At 43.9% G+C, this 26,795-nt stretch overlaps 1 protein-coding gene across 1 annotated transcript in view; it reads left to right on the forward strand.

The window, feature by feature from the left end:
- Positions 1-26,524, forward strand: part of asah1b (N-acylsphingosine amidohydrolase (acid ceramidase) 1b) — a 44,163-nt gene extending 17,639 nt beyond the window's left edge. The window contains exons 6-14 of the mRNA XM_068034464.1: positions 506-580; positions 984-1,029; positions 12,008-12,152; positions 19,555-19,609; positions 20,024-20,105; positions 20,411-20,542; positions 20,665-20,788; positions 21,377-21,433; positions 25,764-26,524. Of these exons, the coding sequence (XP_067890565.1) occupies positions 506-580; positions 984-1,029; positions 12,008-12,152; positions 19,555-19,609; positions 20,024-20,105; positions 20,411-20,542; positions 20,665-20,788; positions 21,377-21,433; positions 25,764-25,853 (806 nt within the window). The 3' untranslated portion in view covers positions 25,854-26,524. The remainder of the gene's footprint in view (positions 1-505; positions 581-983; positions 1,030-12,007; positions 12,153-19,554; positions 19,610-20,023; positions 20,106-20,410; positions 20,543-20,664; positions 20,789-21,376; positions 21,434-25,763) is intronic.
- Positions 26,525-26,795: the final 271 nt, after the last annotated feature.

Below are 26,795 nucleotides of genomic sequence, written 5' to 3' on the forward strand. Positions count from 1 at the left end.
CTTTGATCCTGAAGTTTTTGAATCAAGCCTAAATTTAAGGGGAATAAGTTCTTTATGTAGAGGGTTCTGGGTTAAATGAATTTGGCAGCCTTAATCTAATTTATAGTGGGAGCAGCCCTATAACTGAACTCTGCTTTCATATTATTGTTCAATTCTGATCTCACGCAAACTATGCCATAAAGAGGCTTGGTATTGGAAACACAAAAGGTCATTCAGTATGTTATGCTCATGCGATTAGGGTTGTGCCAATTGTTGGGGAAGTGTAAGGGTGCATCCATGAAATGGGAGTACTTGATGGTGACACATGGTGCCTAAAGTGGAAGAGTGTTTTTTTTCCCCCAGCAGTAGCATTCCTCCCCTTGATCACAAAAGTCTTGTAAAAGGTGGGTGAGGAACTTTAATACAGTCGTAAATGTACAAAACTTAGGAAGACTGTATAAACTGACATGTCAAACTGGCAGATTGCTTTTATTTCTTAAACCAGTGTTTTTTTTCCCAATATCAGGGGAAGTTATGTTCTTTAATATCTTCTATGAAGTATTCACAGTGTGCACCTCACTCGTAGCTGAAGATAAAGCAGGTATGTGAGCAACTTTAATAATTTCTCGAGTGTGATTGTGCTGGTCATGTTTTATTGGAGGAGTAAAGTAACTGAAAACTTTGGTAAAACAAATTCCTACATGCCTTTACTGTAAGATGTGTATCAAATATTTGAACATTTACTTTTATTTAATAGTCATTTGAGTTATTAGACAAATGTAGCATCCCAAATTACAAAATCTGTTGATTACTTCAGTCCTTTTATTTGTATGTTTTTTCTGTTGATGCCATACTACATAAAATGGATTTTGTTTTCCTTGACTGTGGGATTGGAAAAAGCAAGCTGCTGGGCCAAATGGATTCTAAAGTTTTGAACTGTAATATCTGCATTGTTGAGGCTGACCCGGTAGAAGAACTGAACATATTTATCTTTTGACTTTTAGGGAGATTGTACCATGCTAGAAATCTGGATTTTGGATTATTCCTTGGGTAAGAACCTGATTTGATTTATATTAATAAAAGAAGTCTTTTCATGTCATGTTAGTAGTAGGTGAATTTCAGTTTAAGATTTGATCATCAGCTAGTATCCAAGCATCATTGCTTCAGATAACTAGATTCAGTTTGTTTGATTTTCTGTACATTAAGTTGCGGGGAGACAACGGAGACCAGAAATGGTTTACCAAAGTGATATAAATAGAGAAGTGTCTCTGTGCACGTAATGTCTGTACATTTATGAATGTATAGAAACATAGACAAATAGGAGCAGGAGTAGGTCATTCGGCCCTTCGAGTTTGCTCTGTCATTCCATCCGATCATGGATGATCATCCAAACTCAGTAACCTGTTCCTGCTTTCTCCCGTAACCCTTAATACCATTAGCCTTAAGAACTATATCTAACTCTTTCTTGAATATAGTTAATGATTTGGCCTCAACTGCTTTCCGTGGTAGAGAACTCCACAGGTTCACCACTCTCTGGTGAAGAAATCTCTCCTCATGTCAGTACCAAATGGCATGCCCCTTATCCTGAGACTGTGACCCCTGGTCCTGGACTCCCCCGCCATCGGGAACATCCTGCATCTAGTCTGTCCAGTCCTGTTAGAATTTTGTAGTTTTCTATGAGATCCCCTCTCATTCTTCTAAACTCTAGCAAATACAAGCCCAATCGACCCAATCTCTCTTCATCCGTCAGTCCTGCCATCCCAGGAATCAGTCTGGTGAAGCTTTGCTGCACTCCCTCCATAGCAAGAACATCTTTCCTCAGATAAAGAGACCAGAACTGCACACAATACTCCAGATGTGGTCTCACCAAGGCCTTGTATAATTGCAGCAAGACATCCTTGCTCCTGTACTCAAATCCTCTCGCTATGAAGGCCAACATAACATTTGCCGCCTTAACTGCCTGCTGCACCTGCATGCTTACTTTCAGCAACTGGTGCACAAGGACACCAAGGTCTCGCCGCACCTCCCCCTTTCCCAAGCTATCGCCGTTCAGATAATCTGCCTTTCTGTTTTTGCCACTAAAGTGGATAACCTCACACTTATCCACATTATACTGCATCTGCCATGTATTTGCCCACTCACTCAACCTGTCCAAATCACACTGGAGCTTCTCTGCATCCTCCTCACAGCTCACACTCCCACCCAGCTTTGTGTCATCTGCAAACTTGGATATATTACATGTAATTCCCTCATCTATATCATGAATGTATATTGTGAATAGCTGGGGTCCTAACACTGATCCCAGCAGTGTCCCACTAGTCACTGCCTGCCACTCAGAAAAAGACCCGTTTATTCCAACTCTTTGTTTCCTGCCAGCCGGTTCTCTATCCATGTCAGTACCTTACCCGCAGTCCCATGTGCTTTAATTTTGCATGCTAATCTCTTATGTGGGACCTTGGCGAAAGCCTTCTGAAAGTCCAAATACACCACATCCACTGGTTCTCCCTTATCTATTCTACTAGTTACAAACTCCAAAAAACTTTTAACTTAGGAATGCTTTTTCTTACAGTATAAGTTGACTTTTATATAAATGTTAGTGGATGAAAAGTTGACATGAGATTAAATATTTAAAGTGTATAATATCCTTTTTTTTTAAGATAGTGAGCAGTCACAGCACTGGTTTTGGTGATGGGCTCTCATCCAGGGGAACCACTCTATTGGTTTCTTATTCTTTCATGGGATGTGGACATCACTGGCAAGGCCAGCATTTGTTGCCTATCCCTAATTGAGGTGGTGGTGGTGAGCTACCTTCTTGAACTGCTGCAGTCCATCTGGTGCGGGTACTCCCACAGTGCTATTAGGAAGGGAGTTCCAGGATTTTGATCCACTGTCAATGAAGGAATGGGGAGATCTTTGCAAGTCAGGATGGTGTGTGGCTTGCAGGGAAACTTGCAGTTGGTGGTGTTCCCGTGCATCTAGAACAAAGAACAGTACAGCACAGGAACAGGCCATTCGGCCCTCCAAGCCTGCGCCGCTCTTGATGCCTGCCTAAACTAAAACCTTCTGTACTTCCAGGGACCATATCCCTCTATTCCCATCCTATTCATGTATTTGTCAAGATGCCTCTTAAACGTCATTATTGTACCTGCTTCCACCACCTCCCCCGGCAGCAAGTTCCAGGCACTCACCACCCTCTCTGTAAAGAACTTGCCTCACACATCCCCTCTAAACTTTGCCCCTCGCACCTTAAACCTATGTCTCCTAGTAACTGACTCTTCCACCCTGGGGGAAAAAGCTTCTGACTATCTACTCTGTCCATGCCGCTCATAACTTTGTAAACATCTGTCATGTCGCCCCTCCACCTCTGTCGTTCCAGTGAAAACAATCCAAGTTTAACCAACCTCTCCTCATAGCTAATGCCCTCCAGACCAGGCAACATCCTGCTAAACCTCTTCTGTACCCTCTCCAAAGCCTCCACGTCTTTCTGGTAGTATGGCGACCAGAATTGCACGCAATATTCTAAGTGTGGCCTAACTAAAGTTCTGTACAGCTGCAGCATGACTTGCCAATTTTTATACTCTATGCCCCGACCGATGAAGGCAAGCATGCCGTAAGCCTTCTTGACTACCTTATCCACCTGTGTTGCCACTTTCAGTGACCTGTGGACCTGTACGCCCAGATCTATCTGCCTGTCAATACTCCTAAGGGTTCTACCATTTACTGTATACTTCCCACCTGCATTAGACCTTCCAAAATGCATTACCTCACATTTGTCTGGATTAAACTCCATCTGCCATTTCTCCGCCCAAGTCTCCAACCGATCTGTATTCTCTGACGATCCTCATCACTATCCGCAACTCTACTAACCTTTGTGTCGTCCGCAAACTTACTAATCAGACCAGCTACATTTTCCTCCAAATAATTTATATATACTACAAAGAGCAAAGGTCCCAGCACACATCCCTGCGGAACGCCACTGGTCACATCCCTCCATTCAGAAAAACACCCATCCACTGCTACCCTCTGTCTTCTATGACTGAGCCAGTTCTGTATCCATCTTGCCAGGATGCTAGAATGTTGGTGGGGGATTCAGTGGTAATGCCATTGAATATCAAGAGGAGATAGTTAGATTCTCTCTCTTGTTGGAGATGGTCATTGCCACTTATCAGCCCAAGCCTGAATGTTATCCAGGTCTTTCTGCAGATGGACACAGGCTGCTTCAGTATCTGAGGAATTGCGATTGGTATTGAACATTGTGCAGTCATCAATGAACATCCCCACTTCTGACCAATGATGATGGGAAGGTCATTGATGAAGCAGCTGAAGATGGTTGGGCCTGGGACACTACCCCGAGGAACACCTACAGTGATGTCCTGGGATTGAGATGATTGACATCCAACAGCCACAGCCATCTTCCTGTGCGCTAGGTGTAATTCCAACCAGTGGAGAGTTTTCCCCTGATTCCCATTGACTTCAAATTTGCCAGGGCTACTGGATGCCATACTCTGTCAAATGCAACCTTGATGTTAAGGGCAGTCACATTCACCTCACCTCCTGAGTTCAGCTCTTTTGTCCATGTTTGGACCAAGGCTGTAATGAAGTCAGGAGCAGAGTGGCCCTGGCGGAACCCAGACTGAGTATCAGCGAGCAAGTTATTGCTGTATAAGTGACCTTGATAGCACTGTTAACGATACCTTCCATCACTTTGCTGATGATCGAGAGGAGGCAAATGGGGCGATAATTGGCTGGATTGGATTGTCCTGCTTTTTGTGGATAGGACAAAGCTGGGCAATTTTCCACATTGTCTGCTGGATGCCAGTGTTGCAGCTGTACTGGAACAGGTTGGCTAAGGGGGTGGCTAGTTCTGGAGCACAAGTCTTTAGTAGTTAACATTCGTGCCACACAAGTGCCAGGCAATTGCTATCTCAAACAAGAGAGAATCTAACTGTCTCCCCTTGACATTCAATGGCATTACGATCGCTGAATCCCCAACTATCAACATCCTGAGGGTTACCAATGGCCAGAAACTGAACTGGAGTCGCCATATAAATACCATGGCTACAAGAGCAGGTCAGAGGTGAGGAATAATGCGGCGCGTAACTCTCCTCCTGACTCCCCAAAGCCTGCCCACCATCTACAAGGCACAAGTCAGGAGTGTGATGCAATACTCTCCACTTGCCTGGACTTGACACCATAAATCAGGCTGCTTGACTGGCACTCCATCCACAAACATTCACTCCCTCCACCACCGACGCACAGTGGCAGCAGTGTGTATCATCTACAAGATGCGCTGTAGCAACGCACAAAGACTCCTTAGACAGCACCTTCCAAACCCGCGACCTCTATCACCTAGAAGGACAAGGGCTTAGGAGCAGGAGTAGGCCACTCGGCCCTTCGAACCTGCTCCGCCATTCAATAAGTTCATGGCTGAACTGATTACTCCACATTTCCACCTACCCCTGATAACCTCCAGGCAGCGAGGCCTGGACAACGTATGTCAGCCAAGAGCGACGTCTCAATTCATTCCATCTTCGCTGCCTCCGGAGAATACTTGGCATCAGATGGCAGGACTATATCTCCAACACAGAAGTCCTCGAGGCAGCCAACATCCCCAGCTTGTACACACTACTGAGTCAGCGGCGCTTGAGATGGCTTGGCCATGTGAGCCGCATGGAAGATGGCAGGATCCCCAAAGACACATTGTACAGCGAGCTCGCCACTGGTATCAGACCCACTGGCCGTCCATGTCTCCGCTTTAAAGACGTCTGCAAACGCGACATGAAATCCTGTGACATTGATCACAAGTCGTGGGAGTCAGTTGCCAGCGTCTGCCAGAGCTGGCGGGCAGCCATAAAGGTGGGGCTAAAGTGTGGCGAGTCGAAGAGACTTAGCAGTTGGCAGGAAAAAAGACAGAGGCGCAAGGGGAGAGCCAACTGTGTAACAGCCCCGACAATCAAATTTTTCTGCAGCACCTGTGGAAGAGCCTGTCACTCTAGAATTGGCCTTGATAGCCACTCCAGGCGCTGCTCCACACACCAATGACCACCTCCAGGCGCTTATCCATTGTCTCTCGAGATAAGGAGGCCAAAGAGAGATAACCTCCCACCCCCTTGCTTATCAAGAATCTATCTATCTCTGCCTTAAAAATATTCAACAACTCTGCTTCTACTGCCTTTTGAGGAAGACAATTCCAAAAACTCACGACCCTCAGAAAAAATTTCTCCTCATCTGTCTTAAATGGGCGACCCCTTATTTTTAAACAGTGACCCCTAGTTCTAGATTCTCCCACAAGGGGAAACATCCTTTCCACATCCACCCTGTCAAGACCCCTCAGGATGTTTATATGTTTCAATCAAGTCACCTCTTACTCTTCTAAATTCTAGTGTATAGAAGCCTAGCCTGTTCGATCTTTCCTCGTAAGGCAGCCCGCCCATTCCAGGTATTAGTCTAGTAAACCTTCTCTGTACTGCCTCCAACGCATTTACATCCTTTCTTAAATAAGGAGACCAGTACTGTACACAGTACTCCAGATGTGGTCTCACCAATGCCCTGTATAGCTGAAGCATAACTTCCTTTTGTATTTAATTCCCCTCGTGATAAACTATAACATTCTATTAGCTTTCCTAATTACATGTTGTACCTGTATACTACCCTTTTGCGATTCATGCACGAGGACACCCAGATCCCTCTGCATCTCGGAACTCTGCAATCTCTTACCATTTAGATAAAATGCTTCTTTTTTAGTCTTCCTACCAAAATGGACAATTTCACATTTTCCCACATTATACTCTATTTGCCAGGTCTTTGCCCACTCACTTAACCTATCTATATCCCTTTGTAGCCTCCTTATGTCTTCACAAGTTACTTTCCTACCTATCTTTGTGTCTTCGGCAAATTTGGCAACCATACCTTCGATCTCTTCATCTAAGTCATTTGTATAAATTGTAAAATGTTGAGGCCCCAGCACTGATCCCTGTGACGACACCACTCGTTACATCTTGCCAACCAGAAAATGAACCATTTATGCCTACTCTGTTTCCTGTTAGCTAGCAAATCTTCTATTCATGCCAATGTTACCCCCTACACCATGAGTTTTTATTTTCTGCAATAATCTTTGATGTGGCACCTTATCAAATGTCTTCTGGAAATCTAAGTACAATATATCCACCGGTTCCCCTTTATCCACAGCACGTGTAACTCCCTCAAAGAACCCCAATAAATTGGTTAAACATGATTTCCCTTTCACAAAACCAGGTTGACTCTGCCTGATTACCTTGAAGTTTTCTATATGCCCTGCTATAACGTCTTTAATAATAGCTTCTAACATTTTCCCTAAGACAGATGGTCTGCTAACTGGTCTGTAGTTTCCTGCTTTCTCTCTCCCTCCCTTTTTGAATAAAGGAGTTAAATTCGCTATTTTCCGATCTAACTGAACCTTCTGCAAATCTAGGGAATTTTGGAAAATTAAAACTAACGCATCAACTGTCTCACTAGCCACTTCTTTTAACACCCTAGGATGAAGACTTGTCAGCCCACAGCTCCAACAATTTGTTCAGTGCCACTTCCCTGGTAATAGTAATTTATTTGAGGTCCTCCCTCCCTTCCATTTCCTGATTTACAGCTAATACTGGGATTTTACTTGTATCCTCAATAGTGAAAACCAATGCAAAATATCTGTTCAATTCATCTGCCATCTCCTTATAATCCATCATTAATTCCCCAGACTCACTTTCTATAGGACCAATGCTCACTTTGTTAACTTTTTTTAATTATCTATAGAAACTGTTACTATCTGTCTTTATATTTCTAGCTAGCTTACTCTCGTACTCTAATTTTACCTTCCTTATCAATCTTTTAGTCATTCTTTGCTGCTTTTTATATTCTGTCCAATATTCTGACCTGCCTCCCATCTTTGTGCAATTATAGGATTTTTCTTTAAGTTTGATACTGTCTTTAACTGCTTTTGTTAACCACGGATGGTGGGTCCCACCCTTGGCATTTTTCGTTCTCGTTGAAATGTGTGTATTCTGAAATATCCCCTTAAATGTCTGCCACTGCATCTCAATTGACTTATCCCTTAACCTGATTTGCCAGTTCACTTTAGCTAGCTCCGCTTTCATGCCCTCATAATTGCCCTTATTTAAGATTAAAATACTAGTCTTGGACCCCCTTTTCTCTCCCTCAAACTGAATGTAAAATTCACTCGTATTATGATCGCTGCTATCTAGGGGCGACTCAACTATGAGGTCATTAATTAATCCTATCTCATTTCAAAATACCCAGTCCAGTACAACTCTGGTTAGCTTCAGAATGTATTGTTCCAAGAAATTATCCCGAAAACATTCTATGTATTCCTCATCTAGGCTACCTCTACCCATCTGATTTTTCCAGTCTTTATGTAGGTTAAAAGGTTAAAATCCCCCATAATTATTGCTGTACCTTTCTGACAAGCTGCCATTATTTCTTCTTTTTATACCCCGTCCTACAGTATGGTTGACGTTAGATAGCCTGTGCACCACTCCCACAAGTGACTTCTTGCCTTTATGATTTCTCATCTCTACCCAAACTGCTTCTACATCCTGGTCTTCTGAACTTGGGTCATCCCTCTTTGTTGTGCTAATACCATCATTAATTAACAGAGCTACCCCTCCACCTTTTCCTAGCTTCTTGTCCTTCCTAAATGCCAAGTAGCCTTCAATATTCAGGTCCCAATCTGTCGTCCTGCAGCCATGTCACTGTAATAGGACTTTGGTTCGGCCACATTTGGAATACTGCGTGCAGTTCTGGTCGCCACATTACCAAAAGGATGTCGATGCTTTGGAGAGGGTGCAGAGGAGGTTCACCAGGATGTTGCCTGGTATGGAGGGCGCTAGCTATGAAGAGAGGTTGAGTAGATTAGGATTATTTTCATTAGAAAGGTGGAGGTTGAGGGGGGACCTGATTGAGGTGTACAGAATCCTGAGAGGTATAGACAGGGTGGATAGCAAGAAGCTTTTTCCCAGAGTGGGGGATTCAAATACTAGGGGTCACGAGTTCAAAGTGAGAGGGGAAAAGTTAAGGGGGGATATGCGTGGAAAGTTCTTTACACAGAGGGTGGTGGGTGCCTGGAACGCATTGCCAGCGGAGGTGGTAGATGCGAACACGATAGCGTCTTTTAAGATGTATCTAGACAGATACATGAAAGGGCAGGAAGCAAAGAGATACAGACCCTTAGAAAATAGGCGACAGGTTTAGGTAGAGGATCTGGATCGGCACAGGCTTGGAGGGCCGAAGGGCCTGCTTCTGTGCTGTAATTTTCTTCTTTGTTCTTAATGGCTATCAGATCCTACTTGTTTGTTTATTTCTATTTGCACTCTCAGTTCATCTGTTCTGACTCAAATGCTACCTGTATTCAGATACAGAGCCTTTAGTTTTGTCCTTTTTTATTATTTTTGTAACCTGTAGCCTTATCTGTTGATTTACTCTTAGATTTGTACACTCTGTCCTTTCCTGTCATAGTCTGTTTATCATTTCATATCATTTCAGGGCAGCAGGTACATGGGAACACCACCACCTGCAAGTTCCCCTCCAAGCCACATACCATCCTGACTTGGAACTATATCACCTTTCCTTTACTGTCACTGGGTCAAAATCCTGGAACTCCCTTCCTAACAGCACTGTGGGTTTACCCACCCCTCGTTGACTGCAGCGGTTCAAGAAGGCTGCTCTCCACCACCTTCTGAAGGGCAATAAATGGTGTCCTAGCCAGTGACACCTACAGCCCATGAACGAATGTAAAAAAAAAAAGTTGTCAGTGCTCATATCCTTTGCAGTATCCATTGCCTTCAGCCATTTCTTGATATCATGTGAGTGAATCAAATTGACTGAAGGCTGTCATCTATGATGCTGGGGAACTCGGGAGGAGGTTGTGGGATCGCATAGCTCTGTCTATTGCATGATGGCTCCACTGTGTTGCAGCTTTACCAAGTTGACACCTAATTTTTTTGGTATGCCTGGTGCTGCTCCTGCATGCCCTCCTGCACTCCTCAATGAACCAGGGTTAATCCCGTAGCTTGATGGTAATGGTGGAGTGGGGGATATGCCAGGCCGTGAGGTTACAGATTGTGGTTGAGTACAGTTCTGTTGATCGCCCACAGTGCATTATGGATGCCCAGTTTTGAGCTGCTAGATCTGTTAGAAATCTATCCCATTTAGCATGGTGGTAGTGCCGCACAACATGATGGAGGGTATCCTCAATGTGAAGACAGGAGTTCATCTTCACAAGGACTGCGTGGTGGTCGCTCCTGCCTATACTGTCATGGACAGATACATCTGCAACAGGTAGATTGGTGAGGACAAGGTCTAATAGGTTTTTCCGTCTTGTTGGTTCCCTCACCACCTGCAACAGGTGCAGTTTGGTAGATATGTCCTTTTGGACACAGCCAGCACAGTCAGTAGTGGTGCAACTGAGCCACTGTTGGTGGACGTTGAAGTCCCGCACCCAGATAATTTTCTGTGCCCTTGCGACCCTCAGTGCTTTCTCCAACTGGTGTTCAACATGGAGGAGTACCGATTCATTAGCAGGATTTGGGTGGGGGCGGGGTGGGGGCAGTAGGTGGTAATCGGGGGGTTTCTGTGCCTATGTTTGACCTGATACCATGAGATTTCATGGGATTTGGAGTCAATGTTGAGAACTCCCAGGGCAACTCCCTCCCTATTTATATACTGCTGTCCTGCCAGTGATACAGGACATACCCAGGGATGCTGATAGTGGTGTTCAGGACATTGTAAGGTATGATTCCGTGAGTATGACTATGTCAGGCTGTTGCTTGACTGGTCTGTGGAACAGCTGTTCAAGTTTTGGCACAAGTTCCCAGATGTTAGTAAGGAGGACTTTGCTGAGTCGACAGGGCTGGGTGTTCCATTGTTGTTTCCAGTGCCTAAGTCAATGCCAGTTGGTCTGTCAAGTTTTATTTCTTTTTTGACCTTTCTGTAGTGATTTGGTACAACTGAGTGGCTTGCTAGGCCATTTCAGAAGGCAGTTAAAAGTCAACTACATTGCTGTTGGTCTGGAGTCACATGCCGGCCAGACCAGGAATGGATGGTAGATTTCTTTCCCTAAAAGACATTGGTGAACTAGATGGGTTTTTACAACAGTCGCTGATGTTTCAGTGATGGTGTCGTGAAACTTAGCTTTCAATTCCAGATTTTTATGAATTAATTGAATTTAAATTCCACCAGCTGCTGTGGTGGGATTTGAACCTGTCCCCCTGGCCTCTGGATTGCTAGTCCAGTTACGTTACTACTGCGCCACCATCAATAAATCTTAAAATCCTCCTTAGACCAACTAGAATACTAATTGGGGAAAGAAAAGCAAAATACTGCAGATGCTGGAAATCTGAAAGAAAAGCAGAAATTGCTGCAAATGCTCAGCGGGTCTATAGCATCTGTGGAGAGAGAAACAGAGGGAACGATTCAGGTCAGTGACCTTTCATCAGAGGCTGTCCAGCCTTGTGGAGCCATGCACCAGCAAGGGCTCGTGTTTCAGTTGGGAGGTGAGGAAGGACGTGTGAAAGGAATACATTAGCTACTTTTTTTTTTAAATGACCGTTTTGTCGATGGATCAGATTCAAGCAGTCATTGTGTTGGCTGTCCTATCTACAATCACTGTAGCCAGTCTTCCAACAGCTTAAAAAGGCCAGATGTGATGTGAAGTTCTTTCTAACCCTGACCTATTACTACATTAACCTTCATAAATACTATTCTGCGGTTAATAAATTAGTCTTTTAGATCTTAACTATGTTCACAAGCTAATTTGCTTGGTAAATTGTTGTAAATTGGAATGGCATTGTGTAGGATGTTAAATGTGCGCTGCTAAATATGTCCAAACACTTTAATGACACAAAACGTAAAATATAATATATCTGAGGCTTTTATTGAGACAGGAGGGAAACTGTTTTTAGTTTAGTGACAATGCTGTACCAGTGTTTTGGAAAAAATAATTATTTCCTAAATTCTAAGCATCAGTCATTCTTTTTTCTCTCTGCAGTTGGGATGTCAAAAACAGTAGCTGGAGAATCCCAGAATATCTTAGACCTCTAACAGTTAACCTAGATTTCCAGAGGAACAACAGAACTGTGTTTAAGTCCACAAATTTTGCTGGATATGTTGGAATGCTGACCGGCATGAGACCAGTAAGTTATTGAGAAATTATAAAACTTTCTCTTTGCCTTTTTAATCTTTATTGGCTTCAAGAACTAGTAGGATGTGTTGCTCCAAAACCATCTGTTGTACATCTCCTTAGATTAAAATGTCCTCCTATATTTGTAAGTGATATTCAAGGTCATCCAAGGAAAAATAATCTTTCTTCCTTGTGTTATCTGTGGGATGTAAGGGAGTATTGTGCAGAAATTTGCCTGTTCATTGGTTGACCTTTGGAATCTCTTTACCTGTGGAGCCTGGGGTGGCTGGGGATGGTCATTATGCCACTGCTTGAGGGGGTTTCTTTTCCTACCAATGCCTCCCTCTTTTTTTCCCCCCTCCCCCCCCCACCCCACCCGTCCCCCACGCCTCACCAGAGTGTGTGCAAATTTGGTACAAATCCCTATGTTCGGTAGGTGGATGAAGTGATCTAAAAATACAAAAATAAAATGGTTACTAGCTCCCACAACAGACTGGGCTGGTATACCTCCCCACCCAGTCTGGCCAACTCACAGTTGAGTCAATGTAAGATGGCTCACACTGGCGGCAGCAGCCATTCTGGTAAAGAATAAAAATAACCGACAACTAGTGAGACTTTTCTGCTTAATGGTACCTGCAGGATTGTGGATTCTTGAATAACAGCAAAATACTGCAGATGCTGGAAATCTGAAATAAAATCAAAAGTGCTGGAAATATTCAGGTTTAGGTTTGGCAGCATCTGTGGAGAGAGAAACCGTTAACGTTTCAGGTCTATGACCTTTCATCAGAACTGGAAAAGGTTGGAATTGTAATAGGCTTTGAGTAAGTGAGGGGAAGGCATGGTAGGGGGGTGGTGTGGTGTGGGGTGCAGAAGAGCAAATTATCATTCAATGTAACATGTTGGCGTGACAATGGGGACCAAAGAACAAAGAACAGTACAGCACAGGAACAGGCCATTTGGCCCTCCAAGCCTGCGCCGATCTTGATGCCTACCTAAACTAAAACCTTCTGCACTTCCAGGGACCGTATCCCTCTATTCCCATCCTATTCATGTATTTGTCAAGATGTCTCTTAAACGTCGCTATCGTACCTGCTTCCACCACCTCCCCCGGCATCACGTTCCAGGCACTCACCACCCTCCTGTGTAGAGAACTTGCCTCGCACATCCCCTCTAAACTTTGCCCCTCTCACCTTAAACCTATCTCCCCTAGTAACTGACTCTTCCACCCTGGGAAAAAGCTTCTGACTATTCACTCTGTCCATGCTGCTCATAACTTTGTAAACCTCTATCATGTCGCCCCTTCACCTCGGTCGTTCCAGTGAAAATAATCCGAGTTTATCCAACCTCTCCTCATAGCTAATGCCCTCCAGACCAGGCAACATCCTGGTAAACCTCTTCTGTACCCTCTCCAAAGCCTCCACGTTCTTCTGGTATTGTGGCGACCGGAATTGCACACAATGTTCTAAGTGTGGCCTAACTAAAGTTCTGTACAGCTGCAGCATGACTTGCCAATTTTTATACTCTATGCCCCGACCGATGAAGGCAAGCATGCCGTAAGCCTTCTTGACTACCTTATCCACCTGTGTTGCCACTTTCAGTGACCTGTGGACCTGTACGCCCAAATCTCTCTGCCTGTCAATACTCCTAAGGGTTCTGCCATTTACTGTATACTTCCCACCTGCATTAGACCTTCCAAAATGCATTACTTCACATTTGTCCAGATTAAACTCCATCTGCCATTTCTCCGCCCAAGTCTCCAACCGATCTATATCCTGATGTATCTTCTGACAATCCTCATCACCATCCGCAACTCTACCAACCTTTGTGTTGTCCGCAAACTTACGAATCAGACCAGCTATATTTTCCTCCAAATAATTTATATATACTACAAAGAGCAAAGGTCCCAGCACTGATCCCTGCGGAACACCACTAGTCACAACCCTCCATTCAGAAAAGCACCCTTCCACTGCTACCCTCTGTCTTCTATGACTGAGCCAGTTCTGTATCCATCTTGCCAGCTCACCTCTGATCCCGTGTGACTTCACCTTTTGTACCAGTCTGCCATGAGGGACCTTGTCAAAAGCTTTACTGAAGTCCATATAGATAACATCCACTGCACCTAGAACTGTAATCCAGGGAGAATGCTGTCACTGAGACTGCCCTCAATGCAGCCCTGCCTCTACCAGTCATGGATGAGCTGGATATACAGCCAACCAAATCGGAACTCAGTGATGCCATTGATTCTCTAGCCAGCGGAAAAGCCCCTGGGAAGGACAGCATTACCCCTGAAATAATCAGGAGTGCCAAGCCTGCTATACTCTCAGCACTACATGAACTGCTTTGCCTGTGCTGGGACGAGGGAGCAGTACCACAGGACATGCGCGATGCCAATATCATCACCCTCTATAAAAACAAAGGTGACCGCGGTGACTGCAACAACTACCGTGGAATCTCCCTGCTCAGCATAGTGGGGAAAGTCTTTGCTCGAGTCGCGCTGAACAGGCTCCAGAAGCTGGCCGAGCGCGTCTACCCTGAGGCACAGTGTGGCTTTCATGCAGAGAGATAGATCCACCATTGACATGCTGTTCTCCCTTCGTCAGATACAGGAGAAATGCCGTGAACAACAGATGCCCCTCTACATTGCTTTCATTGATCTCACCAAAGCCTTTGACCTCGTCAGCAGACGTGGTCTCTTCAGACTACTAGAAAAGATCGGATGTCCACCAAAGCTACTAAGTATCATCACCTCATTCCATGACAATATGAAAGGCACAATTCAACATGGTGGCTCCTCATCAGAGCCCTTTCCTATCCTGAGTGGCGTGAAACAGGGCTGTGTTCTCGCACCCACACTTTTTGGGATTTTCTTCTCCCTGCTGCTTTCACATGCGTTCAAGTCCTCTGAAGAAGGAATTTTCCTCCACACAAGATCAGGGGGCAGGTTGTTCAACCTTGCCCGTCTAAGAGCGAAGACCAAAGTACAGAAAGTCCTCATCAGGGAACTCCTCTTTGCTGACGATGCTGCTTTAACATCTCACACTGAAGAGTGCCTGCAGAGTCTCATCGACAGGTTTGCGGCTGCCTGCAATGAATTTGGCCTAACCATCAGCCTCAAGAAAACGAACATCATGGGGCAGGATGTCAGAAATGCTCCATCCATCAATATTGGCGACCACGCTCTGGAAGTGGTTCAAGAGTTCACCTACCTAGGCTCAACTATCACCAGTAACCTGTCTCTAGATGCAGAAATCAACAAGCGCATGGGAAAGGCTTCCACTGCTATGTCCAGACTGGCCAAGAGAGTGTGGGAAAATGGCGCACTGACACGGAACACAAAAGTCCGAGTGTATCAGGCCTGTGTCCTCAGTACCTTGTTCTATGGCAGCGAGGCCTGGACAACGTATGTCAGCCAAGAGCGACGTCTCAATTCATTCCATCTTCGCTGCCTCCAGAGAATACTTGGCATCAGGTGGCAGGACCGTATCTCCAACGCAGAAGTCCTCAAGGCGGCCAACATCCCCAGCTTGTACACACTATTGAGTCAGCGGCGCTTGAGATGGCTTGGCCATGTGAGCCGCATGGAAGATGGCAGGATCCCCAAAGACAGCGAGCTCGCCACTGGTATCCGACCCACCGGCCGTCCACGTCTCCGCTTTAAAGACGTCTGCAAACGCGACATGAAATCCAGTGACATTGATCACAAGTCGTGGGAGTCAGTTGCCAGCGTCAGCCAGAGCTGGCAGGCAGCCATAAAGGCGGGGCTAAAGTGTGGCGAGTCGAAGAGACTTAGTAGTTGGCAGGAAAAAAGACAGAGGCGCAAGGGGAGAGCCAACTGTGTAACAGCCCCGGCAAACAAATTTCTCTGCAGCACCTGTGGAAGAGCCTGTCACTCTAGAATTGGCATTTATAGCCACTCCAGGTGCTGCTTCACAAACCACTGACCACCTTTTGGCGCGTATCCATTGTCTCGCGAGATAAGGAGGCCCAAAAGAAAGAACTACCCTCATCAATCATCTTTGTCACTTCCTCAAAAAACTCAATGAAATTAGTGAGACACGACCTCCCCTTCACAAAACCATGCTGCCTCTCGCTAATAAGCTCATTTGTGTCCAAATGGGAGTAAATCCTATCCCGAAGAATCCTCTCTAATAATTTCCCTACCACTGACGTAAGGCTCACCGGCCTATAATTTCCTGGATTATCCTTGCTACCCTTCTTAAACAAAGGAACAACATTGGCTATTCTCCAGTCCTCTGGGACCTCACCTGTAGCCAATGAGGATGCAAAGATTTCTTCCCTTGCCTCCCTTAGTATTCTGGGGTAGATCCCATCAGGCCCTGGGGACCTATCTACCTTAATGCTTTGCAAGACACCCAACACCTCCTCCTTCTTGATAATGAGATGACTGAGACTATCTACACTCCCTTCCCTAGGCTCATCATCCACCAAGTCCTTCTCTTTGGTGAATACTGATGCAAAGTACTCATTTAGTACCTCGCCCATTTCCTCTGGCTCCACACATATATTCCCTTCTCTGTCCTTGAGTGGGCCAACCCTTTCCTTAGTTACCCTCTTGCTCTTTTATATACATATAAAAAGCCTTGGGATTATCCTTAATCCTGTTTGCCAATGTCTTTTCATGACCCCTTTTAGCCCTCCTGACTCCTTGCTTAAGTTCCTTCCTACTGTCTTTATATTTCTCAAGGGATTCGTTTGTTCCTAGCCTTCCAGCCCTTACGAATGCTTCCTTTTTCTTTTTGACTGGGCTCACAATATCCCGCGTTATCCAAGGTTCCCAAAACTTGCCAAACTTATCCTCCTTCCTCACAGGAACATGCTGGTCCTGGATTCTAATTAACTGACATTTGAAAGACTCCCACATGTCAGATGTTGATTTACCCTCAAACAGCCGCCCCCAATCTAACTTCTTCAGTTCCTGCCTAATATTGTTATAATTAGCCTTCCTCCAATTTAGCACCTTCACCCGAGGACTACTCTTATCCTTATCCACAAGTACCTTAAAACTTATGGAATTATGGTCACTGTTCCCGAAATGCTCCCCCACTGAAACTTCGACCACCTGGCCGGGCTGATTCCCCAATACCAGGTCCAGTACGGCCCCATCCCTAGTTGGACTGTCTACATATTGTTTCAAGAAGCCCTCCTGGATGCTCCTTACAAATTCTGCCCCATCCAAGCCCCTAGCACTAAGTGAGTCCCAGTCAATAAAGGGGAAGTTAAAATCACCCACCACTACAACCCTGTTACCTTTACATCTTTCCAAAATCTGTGTCTATATCTGCTCCTCTACCTCCCGCTGGTTGTTGGGAGGCTTGTAGAAAACCCTCAACATCGTGACTGCACCCTTCCTATTCCTGAGCTCCGCCCATATTGTCTTGCTGCATGACCCCTCCGAGGTGTCCTCCCGCAGTACAGCTGTGATATTCTCCTTAACCAGTAATGCAACTCCCCCACCCCTTTTACATCCCCCTCTATCCTGCCTGAAGCTTCTAAATCCTGGAATATTTAGCTGCCAATCCTGTCCTTCCCTCAACCAAGTCTCTGGAATAGCAACGACATCATAGTTCCAAGTACTAATCCAAGCTCTCCGTTCATCTGCCTTGCATGTTGTACTTTTCGCATTGAAACAAATGCACTTCAGACCATTAGTCCCGCTGTGCTTCGCAACATCTCCCTGCCTGCTCTTCCTCTTAGTCTTACTGGCTTTATTTACTAGTTTCCCCCTCATTATTTCACTTGCTGTCCGACTGCTCTGGTTCCCACCCCCCACCACACCAGTTTAAACCCTCCCGAGTGACGCTAGCAAACCTTCTGTTAACATGGTTCTATTTCACACCTATTCAATTTTGGTTTGTGCTGTTAATTCATCAGTCTCCTGAATTCTTTTAGTTCATTTATATTGATAAGAGTCATTAATGCAATACTGCTCTTTTCAATTTCAAAGGGTCTCTCCCCAGAGCTATTTCAGACATGGTTAATGAGTTCCATTCATGTAGATAGCTTTGTTGCCTTCCAGTACAGGTGGGGTCACGTGACCGCTACTCCATTTTGACTGTGATACAAGTGGCCATGTTCTTGTGGCTTTGTTTAACGGTTGATCTTTTTTTAAACATCCATAATTCTTCCATTTCATTGGTTGTTTCATCACGGCTCCTTCCTTGCATGGCAATGAGTGCTGATATCTTGGAGCTCTGTGGGTCTGGAGCAGATTACAGAGATGAGGAGGAGCTAGGCCACGGAGGGATTTGAAAACCAGGATGAGAATTTTAAAATCCAGATTTGGTTTGACTAGTAGCCAATGTAGGTCAGCAAAGACAGGTGCTAGGTTAATAGGACCTGGTGTGAGTTAGGACACAAGCAGCAGAGTTTTGGATGACCTGACGTTTAATGAGTGTGGAATGTTGCGACCAGCCAGGAGTGCATTGGATTAGTCAGACCACAGGTAATGAAGACATGCATAAAGGTTTCAGCAGCAGATGAGCTGAGGCAGGGGTGAAGTCTGACAACGTTATGGAGATGTTGCTAGTAATTAATGGGATTAGCTCTGCAAGTACATTGAAAAAAAATGATCAGTTTTCCTCTATTATACAATATTATTAGTGAGGAAGAAATTTTATTTCAATGAATTATTAATACAGGAATGCTTTTCCTCCCGGCCCTCCATTTGTTATATCTTTCTTAAAATGAAATCTGAGGCTGTGGTCCTCATGGTATTATGGTGTTAGGGAATAAGAGACTTTTACAGTTGGGGACCTAGTGTCAGCATATATAGAATGTACAGAACAGAAACTGGCCATTTCTATTTCTTTCTGTCATGTGTTTATCTAGCTTCCTGTTGAATGCATTTATGCTATTCACCTCAATTACTCCTTCTGGTAGCGAGTTCCACATTTCAACCATTCTGGGTGAAGTTTCTCCTGAATTCCCTATTAGATTTATTAGTGACCAGCTTATATTTATACCTTTAGTTTTAGACATTCCGCCCCCCCCCCCCCCCACAAATGGAATAATTTTCTCCATGACTATCCCATCAAACCCTTTCATAATCTCAAACACCTCCATCAAGTTACCTCGAGCTTTTTCTTTCCTAGAGAAAAGAGCCCCAACCTATTCAGTCTTTCGTGATGAGTATAACCTGTTGGTCCTGGTATCATCCTTTGTAAATCTTCGAATTTGCACATCAGGTAACAATTTGCCTCTGCTGCAACTTTGGCAGAACACTTCCTATGATGGTTTTTTTATTTCTCATAGCCATCCTTTGGCCTGAATAAGGTGTTGTCTCTAACTGATCATTGGAAAATCCTTGTCAACAGCAATATTATAGGATTAAAAGTAATCACAGTGAAATTTCGAGGACCTACTATAATGGGTAACCCAGGTGTCTGTCTTTGCAGGAGACGTTTACACTTACAATGAATGAGCGTTTCAGCATTGATGGAGGATATATTGGTAATTAACACTCATTAGTATTCAGACGCTTTAATCAAATTATTTGAGCAAAACTTTTCAATTTAACCTAGCACTTACTCTTCCTCTGTGTTTAAGGTGACTAACGTTCTATACAAACTTCTACTATTATGTGCAATGTTTCTGGCAATTAATTTATTTAAATCACCTGCAAGAGCATTTTCTGTTTTAATTTAAACATAAGTCTCATGGCCTGCTGTCATGCCATTGTCATTTTAAGTATTCTAAGTATCACCTCTATCATAAATGGTAATGTGTTGTACCATAGTTTTTCCCATTTTTTTGGAAAATGTGTAAACGTAAGGTATTTATATGTTTGAAAACAAAAGGTTAGACCAAAGTTTGATGGACTCTCAAATTACAGCATTTTTGATGGTGTACTCACTTATTTTGCAGGTATCATTGAATGGATACTGGGTAAAAGGGATGGTATGTGGATGAGTTTCCTCACCCGATCTGTGTTGGAGAATGCTACCAGGTATAGTGACTGTCTTCAATTGCATTACATTTTGAAGATAGCCCATTTCTCTTCCTGATTTAGGTATTTTTGTACACTTTATCAGCAAACTATTTCAGCATGTGGAAATGTAATTTCTAGCTTATGGATCTTTCAATTTGTAATAATCCCTTCAAAGTCAGTCTCCAATATTAGAGCAACAAGCTGAGTAACTTCTTCAGTAGTGTGAAATAAATTGTTTTCCACATGACAGATCTTTATTTTATGCTAGAATCTTTAAACTGTCTGACTTGAATTTGATGGACATTACTGACTTTATGTTGCAGTTACACACAAGCTAAGGACAAATTAGCTAATACAGAAATTCTGGCACCAGCATACTTTATACTAGGTGGAAACCATTCAGGTGAAGGTTGTGTAATCACACGCTCAAGGACAGCTAGTCTGGATATCTGGGAGTAAGTACATCAAAATGTGCATAGGATTTATTGTGTAGTCTGCATTTTAAAAGAAGTGGAACATTGGTTCAGAGTAAGCTTGTTGGTGTTTGATCTTAATTCATGTTTTTCATATAAACTAGGCTTGACATTAAGCAGGGCACCTGGTATGTGCTTGAAACGAACTACGACCATTGGAAGGAGCCACTATTCCTGGATAACCGTAGAACTCCTGCAATGAAGTGCATGAATCAAACAACACAAGCAGTAGGTCCTTTTTTTTTTTTATTTGCTAATTATTTTCTAGCAGTGTATTGTAACACCAGTGTGATCATGGCTGGAAATCAACATTTCATCGATATAATGACCTCACCAACCAGTCTATGCAGGCAAATGTCATCTTATGAAATTCAAGTATAAATAAAATAGTTCATGGAACTCTGGCTTGGTTTTCATTTCCACTGACAAAGCTTGCCTGTTATATGGGTATATTGCAGACATTAAACTGATCAAGAGTAACTCAAACTATTCAAAATCATGAGGAAAAAGATGAATTGATTTTTTTGAAATGAATAAAAACCTGTTTGCAAAGTTAACAGTTGCTGCCAGACCTGCTGAGTATTTCCAGCATTTCTTGTTTTTATGACCGTTTCTGATAAATTTTTGGGCAGAGCTGGTATCTTTTGAACACTTATTTAATATCACTTTGATTAAAGTGGCATCTGACAAGAGAATTTTGTTTATTGAAGATGTGGTAATTGTAGTTATCTATAAACTGGCGAGTTTTTTTGATAGCGCAGTTTGCTTATTTAAAGTGCAGGGGGATGTTTTTCTTATTGCATGTTTGTGTTTCAGAATATTTCCATAGAAACTATCTATGATGTTTTGACAACAAAGCCTGTTCTCAACAAGGTGAGTATGAATTGAAATGTCCCATTTTAAGAGGGTTCTGTTCCCCCTCTTTCCCCCCCCCCCCCCCCCCCCAACACCAATAAATGAAATTTTTGGGTCACAAAGTAGTTTCTAGAACAGACGTTACTACTTCATTTCAGCTCAGAGCAGCAGTGTTTTGGTCTATGCATTAAGTTTCTTTCACCAAATTGTTCATTTGATTTTATTAGTATCTAATCACACTTCTTTGAGAAATCAAACCAGTAATACTTGTGTTGAATGACAAACTGATGATGCTAATCTCGAAACTAAAATACAATGACTTGTGGAAAGAATTTTATTGAGCTCCTGGCCTGGCTTTTTCATTTTTTTTTTCCTATTTTAGTGGAGAGACTCAATGAGCTCAACCATTAAAGGAATTGTACTGTTTAATATTGGATGGTTTCTGGTCACTTTATTAATTGTTAATCTCTAACCTGTTTAGATTTTCTTTGTCCTGAGGACTTGATTCTGGTCCAAAACTCCTTATTCCCATTGTCAGCCGACAACAGTATTTTTTTTTAACTCATTCATGGGATGTGGGCGTCACTGGCTTTGCCAGCATTTATTGCCCATCCCTAATTGCCCTTGAGAAGATGGTGATGAGCTGCTGCCTTGAACCGCTGCAGTCCATGTGAGGTAGGTACACCCACTGTGCTGCTGGAAGGGAGTTCCAGGACCCGGCGACTGTGAAGGAACGGCGATATAGTTCTAAGTCAGGATGGTGTGTGACTTGGACGGGAACTTGCAGGTGGTGATGTTCCCTTGCATCTACTGCTCTTGTCCTTCGAGGTGGTAGAGGTCGTGGGTTTGGAAGGTGCTGTCTAAGGAGCCTTGGTGCGTTGCTGCAGTGCATCTTGTAGATGGTACACACTGCTGCCACTGTGCGTCGGTGGTGGAGGGAGTGAATGTTTGTGCTTGGTGTGCCAAACAAGCAGGCTGCTTTGTCCTGGATGGTGTCGAGCTTCTTGAGTGTTGTTGGAGCTGCACCCATCCAGGAAAGTGGAGAGTATTCCATCACACTCCTGACTGTGCCTTGTAGATGGTGGACAGGCTTTGGGGAGTCAGGAGGTGAGTTATTCACTGCAGGATTCCTAGCCTCTGACCTGCTCTTGTAGCCCATGGTATTTATATGGCTACTCCAGTTCAGTTTCTGGTCAATGGTAACGCCCAGGATGTTGATAGTGGGGGATTCAGCGATGGTAATGCCATTGAATGTCAAGGGGAGATGGTTAGATTCTCTCGTTGGAGAGAACTGGCACTTGTGTGGCGCAAATGTTACTTGCCACTTATCAGCCCAAGCCAGGATATTATCCAGGTCTTGTTGCATTTCTACACGGATTGCTTCAGTATTTGAGGAGTTGCGAATGGTGCAGAACATTATGCAATCATCAGCGAACATCCCCACTTCTGACCTTATGATAGAAGGAAGGTCATTGATGAAGCAGCTGAAGATGGTTGGGCCTAGGACACTACCCTGAGGAACTCCTGCAACGATGTCCTAGAGCTCAGATGATTGACCTCCAACAACCACAACCATATTCCTAGGTATGACTCCAACCAGTGGAGAGTTTTCCCCCTGATTCCCATTGACTCCAGTTTTGCTAGGGCTCCTTGATGCCATACTCTGTCAAATGCTGCCTTGATGTCAAGGGCAGTCACTCTCGCCTCACCTAGAGTTCAGCTCTTTTGTCCATGTTTGAACCAAGGCTGTAATGAGGGCAGGAGCTGAGTGGTCCTGGCAGAACCCAAACTGAGCATCACTGAGCAGGTTATTGCTAATCAAGTGCTGCTTGATGGCACTGTTGATGAAAACTTCCATCACTTTACTGATGATTGAGAGTAGGCTGACGGGGCGGTAATTGGCCGGGTTGGACTTGTCCTGCTTTTTGTGTACAGGACATACCTGGGCAATTTTCCACATTGCCAGGTAGATGTCAGTGTTGTAGCTATACTGGAACAGCTTGGCTAGGGGTGCAGCAAGTTCTGGAGCACAGGTCTTCAGTACTATTGCCGGAATATTGTCAGGGCCCATAGCCTTTGCAATATCCAGTGCCTTCAGTCGTTTCTTGATATCACATGGAGTGAATCGAATTGGCTGAAGTCTGGCATCTGTAATGCTGTGGACTTCAGGTGGGGGCCGAGATGGATCATCAACTCGGCACTTCTGGCTGAAGATTGTTGCAAGCGCTTCTGCCTTATCTTTCACACTGATGTGCTGGGCTCCCCCATCATTGAGGATGGGGATGTTGATGGAGCCACCTCCTCCAGTTAGTTGTTTAATTGTCCAACGCCATTCAAGATTGGATGTGGCAGGACTGCAGAGCTTAGATCTGATCCGTTGGTTATGGGATCGCTTAGCTCTGTCTATTGCATGCTGCTTATGCGGTTTGGCATACAAGTAGTCCTGGGTTGTAGCTTCACCAGGTTGACCTGCACTCTTCATTGAACCAGGGTTGGTCTCCTGGCTTGATGGTAATGGTAGAGTGGGGGATATGCCGGGCCATGAGGTTACAGATTGTGGTTGAGTACAATTCTGCTGCTGCTGATGGCCCACAGCGCCTCATGGATGCCCAGTTTTGCATTGCTAGATCTGTTTGAAATCTATCCCATTTAGCACGGTGATAGTGTCACACAACACGATGGACGGTATCCTCAATGTGAAGGCGGGACTTCGTCTCCACAAGGACTGTGTGGTGGTCACTTCTACCAATACTGTCATGGACAGAAGCATCTGCGGCAGGCAGATTGGTGAGGACAAGGTCAAGTATGTTTTTCCCTCATGTTGGTTCCCCCACCACCTGCCGCGGACCCAGTCTAGCAGCTATGTCCTTTAGGACTCTGCCAGCTCAGTCAGTAGTGGTGCTACCGAGCCGCTCTTGGTGATGGACATTGAAGTCCCCCACCTAGAGTACATTTTGTGTCCTTGCCACCCTCAGTGCTTCCTCCAAGTGGTGTTCAACATGGAGCACTGATTCATCAGCTGAGGGAGGGCGGTAGGTGGTAATCAGTAGGAGGTTACCTTGCCCATGTTTGACTTGATGCCATGAGACTTCATGGGGTCCGGAGTCAATGTTGCGGACTCCGAGGGCAACTCTTTCCCTACTGTAGATCACTGTCCTGCCACCTCGGGTGGGTCTGTCCTGCCGGTGGGACAGGACATACCCAGGGATAGTGATTGCAGTGTCTGGGACATTGTCTGTCAGGTATGATTCCGTGAGTATGACTATGTCAGGCTGTTGCTTGACTAGTCTGTGGGACAGCTCTCCCAACTTTGGCACAGGCCCCCAGATGTTAGTAAGGAGGACTTTGCTGGTTCGACGGGGCTGGGTTTGTCGCTGTCGTTGCTGGTGCCTAGGTTGATGCCGGGCGGTCCGTCCAGTTTCATTCCTTTTTATTGACTTCGTAGCGGTTAGGTGCAACTGAGTGGCTTGCTAGGCCATTTCAGAGGGCATGTAAGAGTTAACCACATTGCTGTGGGCCTGGAGTCACATGTAGGCCAGACCAAGTAAGGACAGCAGATTTCATTCCCTAAAGGACATTAGTGAACCAGATGTGTTTTTACAACAATCGACCATGGTTTCATGGCCATCATTAGACTAGCTTTTAATTCCAGACTTATTAATTAAATTCAAATTCCACCTTCTGCTTTGGTGGGATTTGAACCCATGTCCCCAGAGCAATACCCCGGGTCTCTGGGTTACCAGTCCAGTGACAATACCACTACGCCACCACCTCCCTCATTATCGCTTTCTTAATTCCAATTTAACTTAGCCAGAAATTTTTGACCACATAATCTTCCAATTGACTTGTAAATTTTTGGTTTACTGTAAATGCAGTAGGACAAAGCTGAACTATATAGCCAACACATCACGTCATGGGATTGGTTCAGAGAAGAAACACATGACTGATGTCTAGTATCAAAGGGCAGGGATGAGAGAACCCAGATTCACATTAGTAAAAGACAAATTTTGGACTGATTGTTAGGAAGTTCTTTGCAAGGTGATCAATGCACAAAACAAACTTATGAATTGAACCATGGATTTTTTTTATCGTTGGATAGGGCTGTGATGAATCTTTCTGAAAGAATGGCTTTCCTCATCTTTGTGTTGAACAGGGAGTATCTGAATTCCTCCTTGAATGTGAATTTAATGCTTGTACCATCTGAATCTGATGTCTTTGAATTTGTGACTTGGCTTTGTTATTTTTTTTGCTGTCAGCTTGAGTTCATTCATATAAATATTGTACACAGTCGGTATTGCGATTCAACCTAAGGAGTCAAAGATTTTGTAATAATGTTTGCATTTCACAGTTGACTACATATACTACCCTGATGGAAATGTCTGCAGGAACATTTGAATCATATCTACGTAACTGTCCTGATCCATGTATGCCATGGTAAAACTCTGCACAAGACTACAGTATGGAATTTAACAGCTGTATCTGAATATGGACAAGCAATTCGAGCTGCAGTTATGCTGCTTTCTAAATGTATTATGTTTCTGATGGCACTGAAATTCTGTAACACTCAAATGTAATCTAGGTACATCTGAACAGGCTCTCATGCTTGGCTAAGTGTATTGAAATGTAAATGTATAGTACTAAATGTAAAGAATTTTTATGTAATTCCATGGCTTAACTTTGTAAACTTTGATTTGAACCCTTTTGTTTTCTATTGGAGATTGTTTGTTTGTTTCTAGTAAAATGCACTTAAGGATGGTGTTCAGCAGAAAATTCTATAGATTGAATCTTTTGGTACTAATCAGTATTACACATCAAATAACCTTTTTTGATTTGGCATTACTAGTAAAACTATGCATTGTTTATTTAGATTTCCATTTAAAAGAATTGTTTTTAATTGCTTGATTTGCTGTAGATGAGGTCAAAGAATAAATCTTTGTCTTCATCTGACTACAGTTTACATTCTACAGTGACTACTTGGTATTAACATTTTGCCAGTAAACTATTTGCACGCTGGTTACAAGTGTTACAACCAGCAAACGTCTATTATGTTGTCTCTGACCATTAAACCTGTTAAACTGATTTGAGTAAAATTATCTAAGTTCAAATTTACCATTACTCCTTAGTTTTATAATGCAAATCATTCCTTAATAGTTCCTAGCTAAACTTATTTAGGCTGTTAGTTTTATAATTTAGTTCTGGTTTGGTAGCCCCACATGAAACTTCTAACCCTGTTAGGAGAAGAATGTTCAACCCTGGCTGCAAGATAAAGCAGCAAATATGAGTTAAGGGAATGATATTGGTTGGGGAAAGTGTACTCGGTGGAGTGCCCGAGGAACTGCTGCTGGGACCACTCTTGATTCTAATCTACGCTAGTGTCTTG

This window comes from Heterodontus francisci, chromosome 1 (assembly GCF_036365525.1).
Source record: "Heterodontus francisci isolate sHetFra1 chromosome 1, sHetFra1.hap1, whole genome shotgun sequence".
NCBI classification, from domain to species: Eukaryota; Metazoa; Chordata; class Chondrichthyes; order Heterodontiformes; family Heterodontidae; genus Heterodontus; species Heterodontus francisci.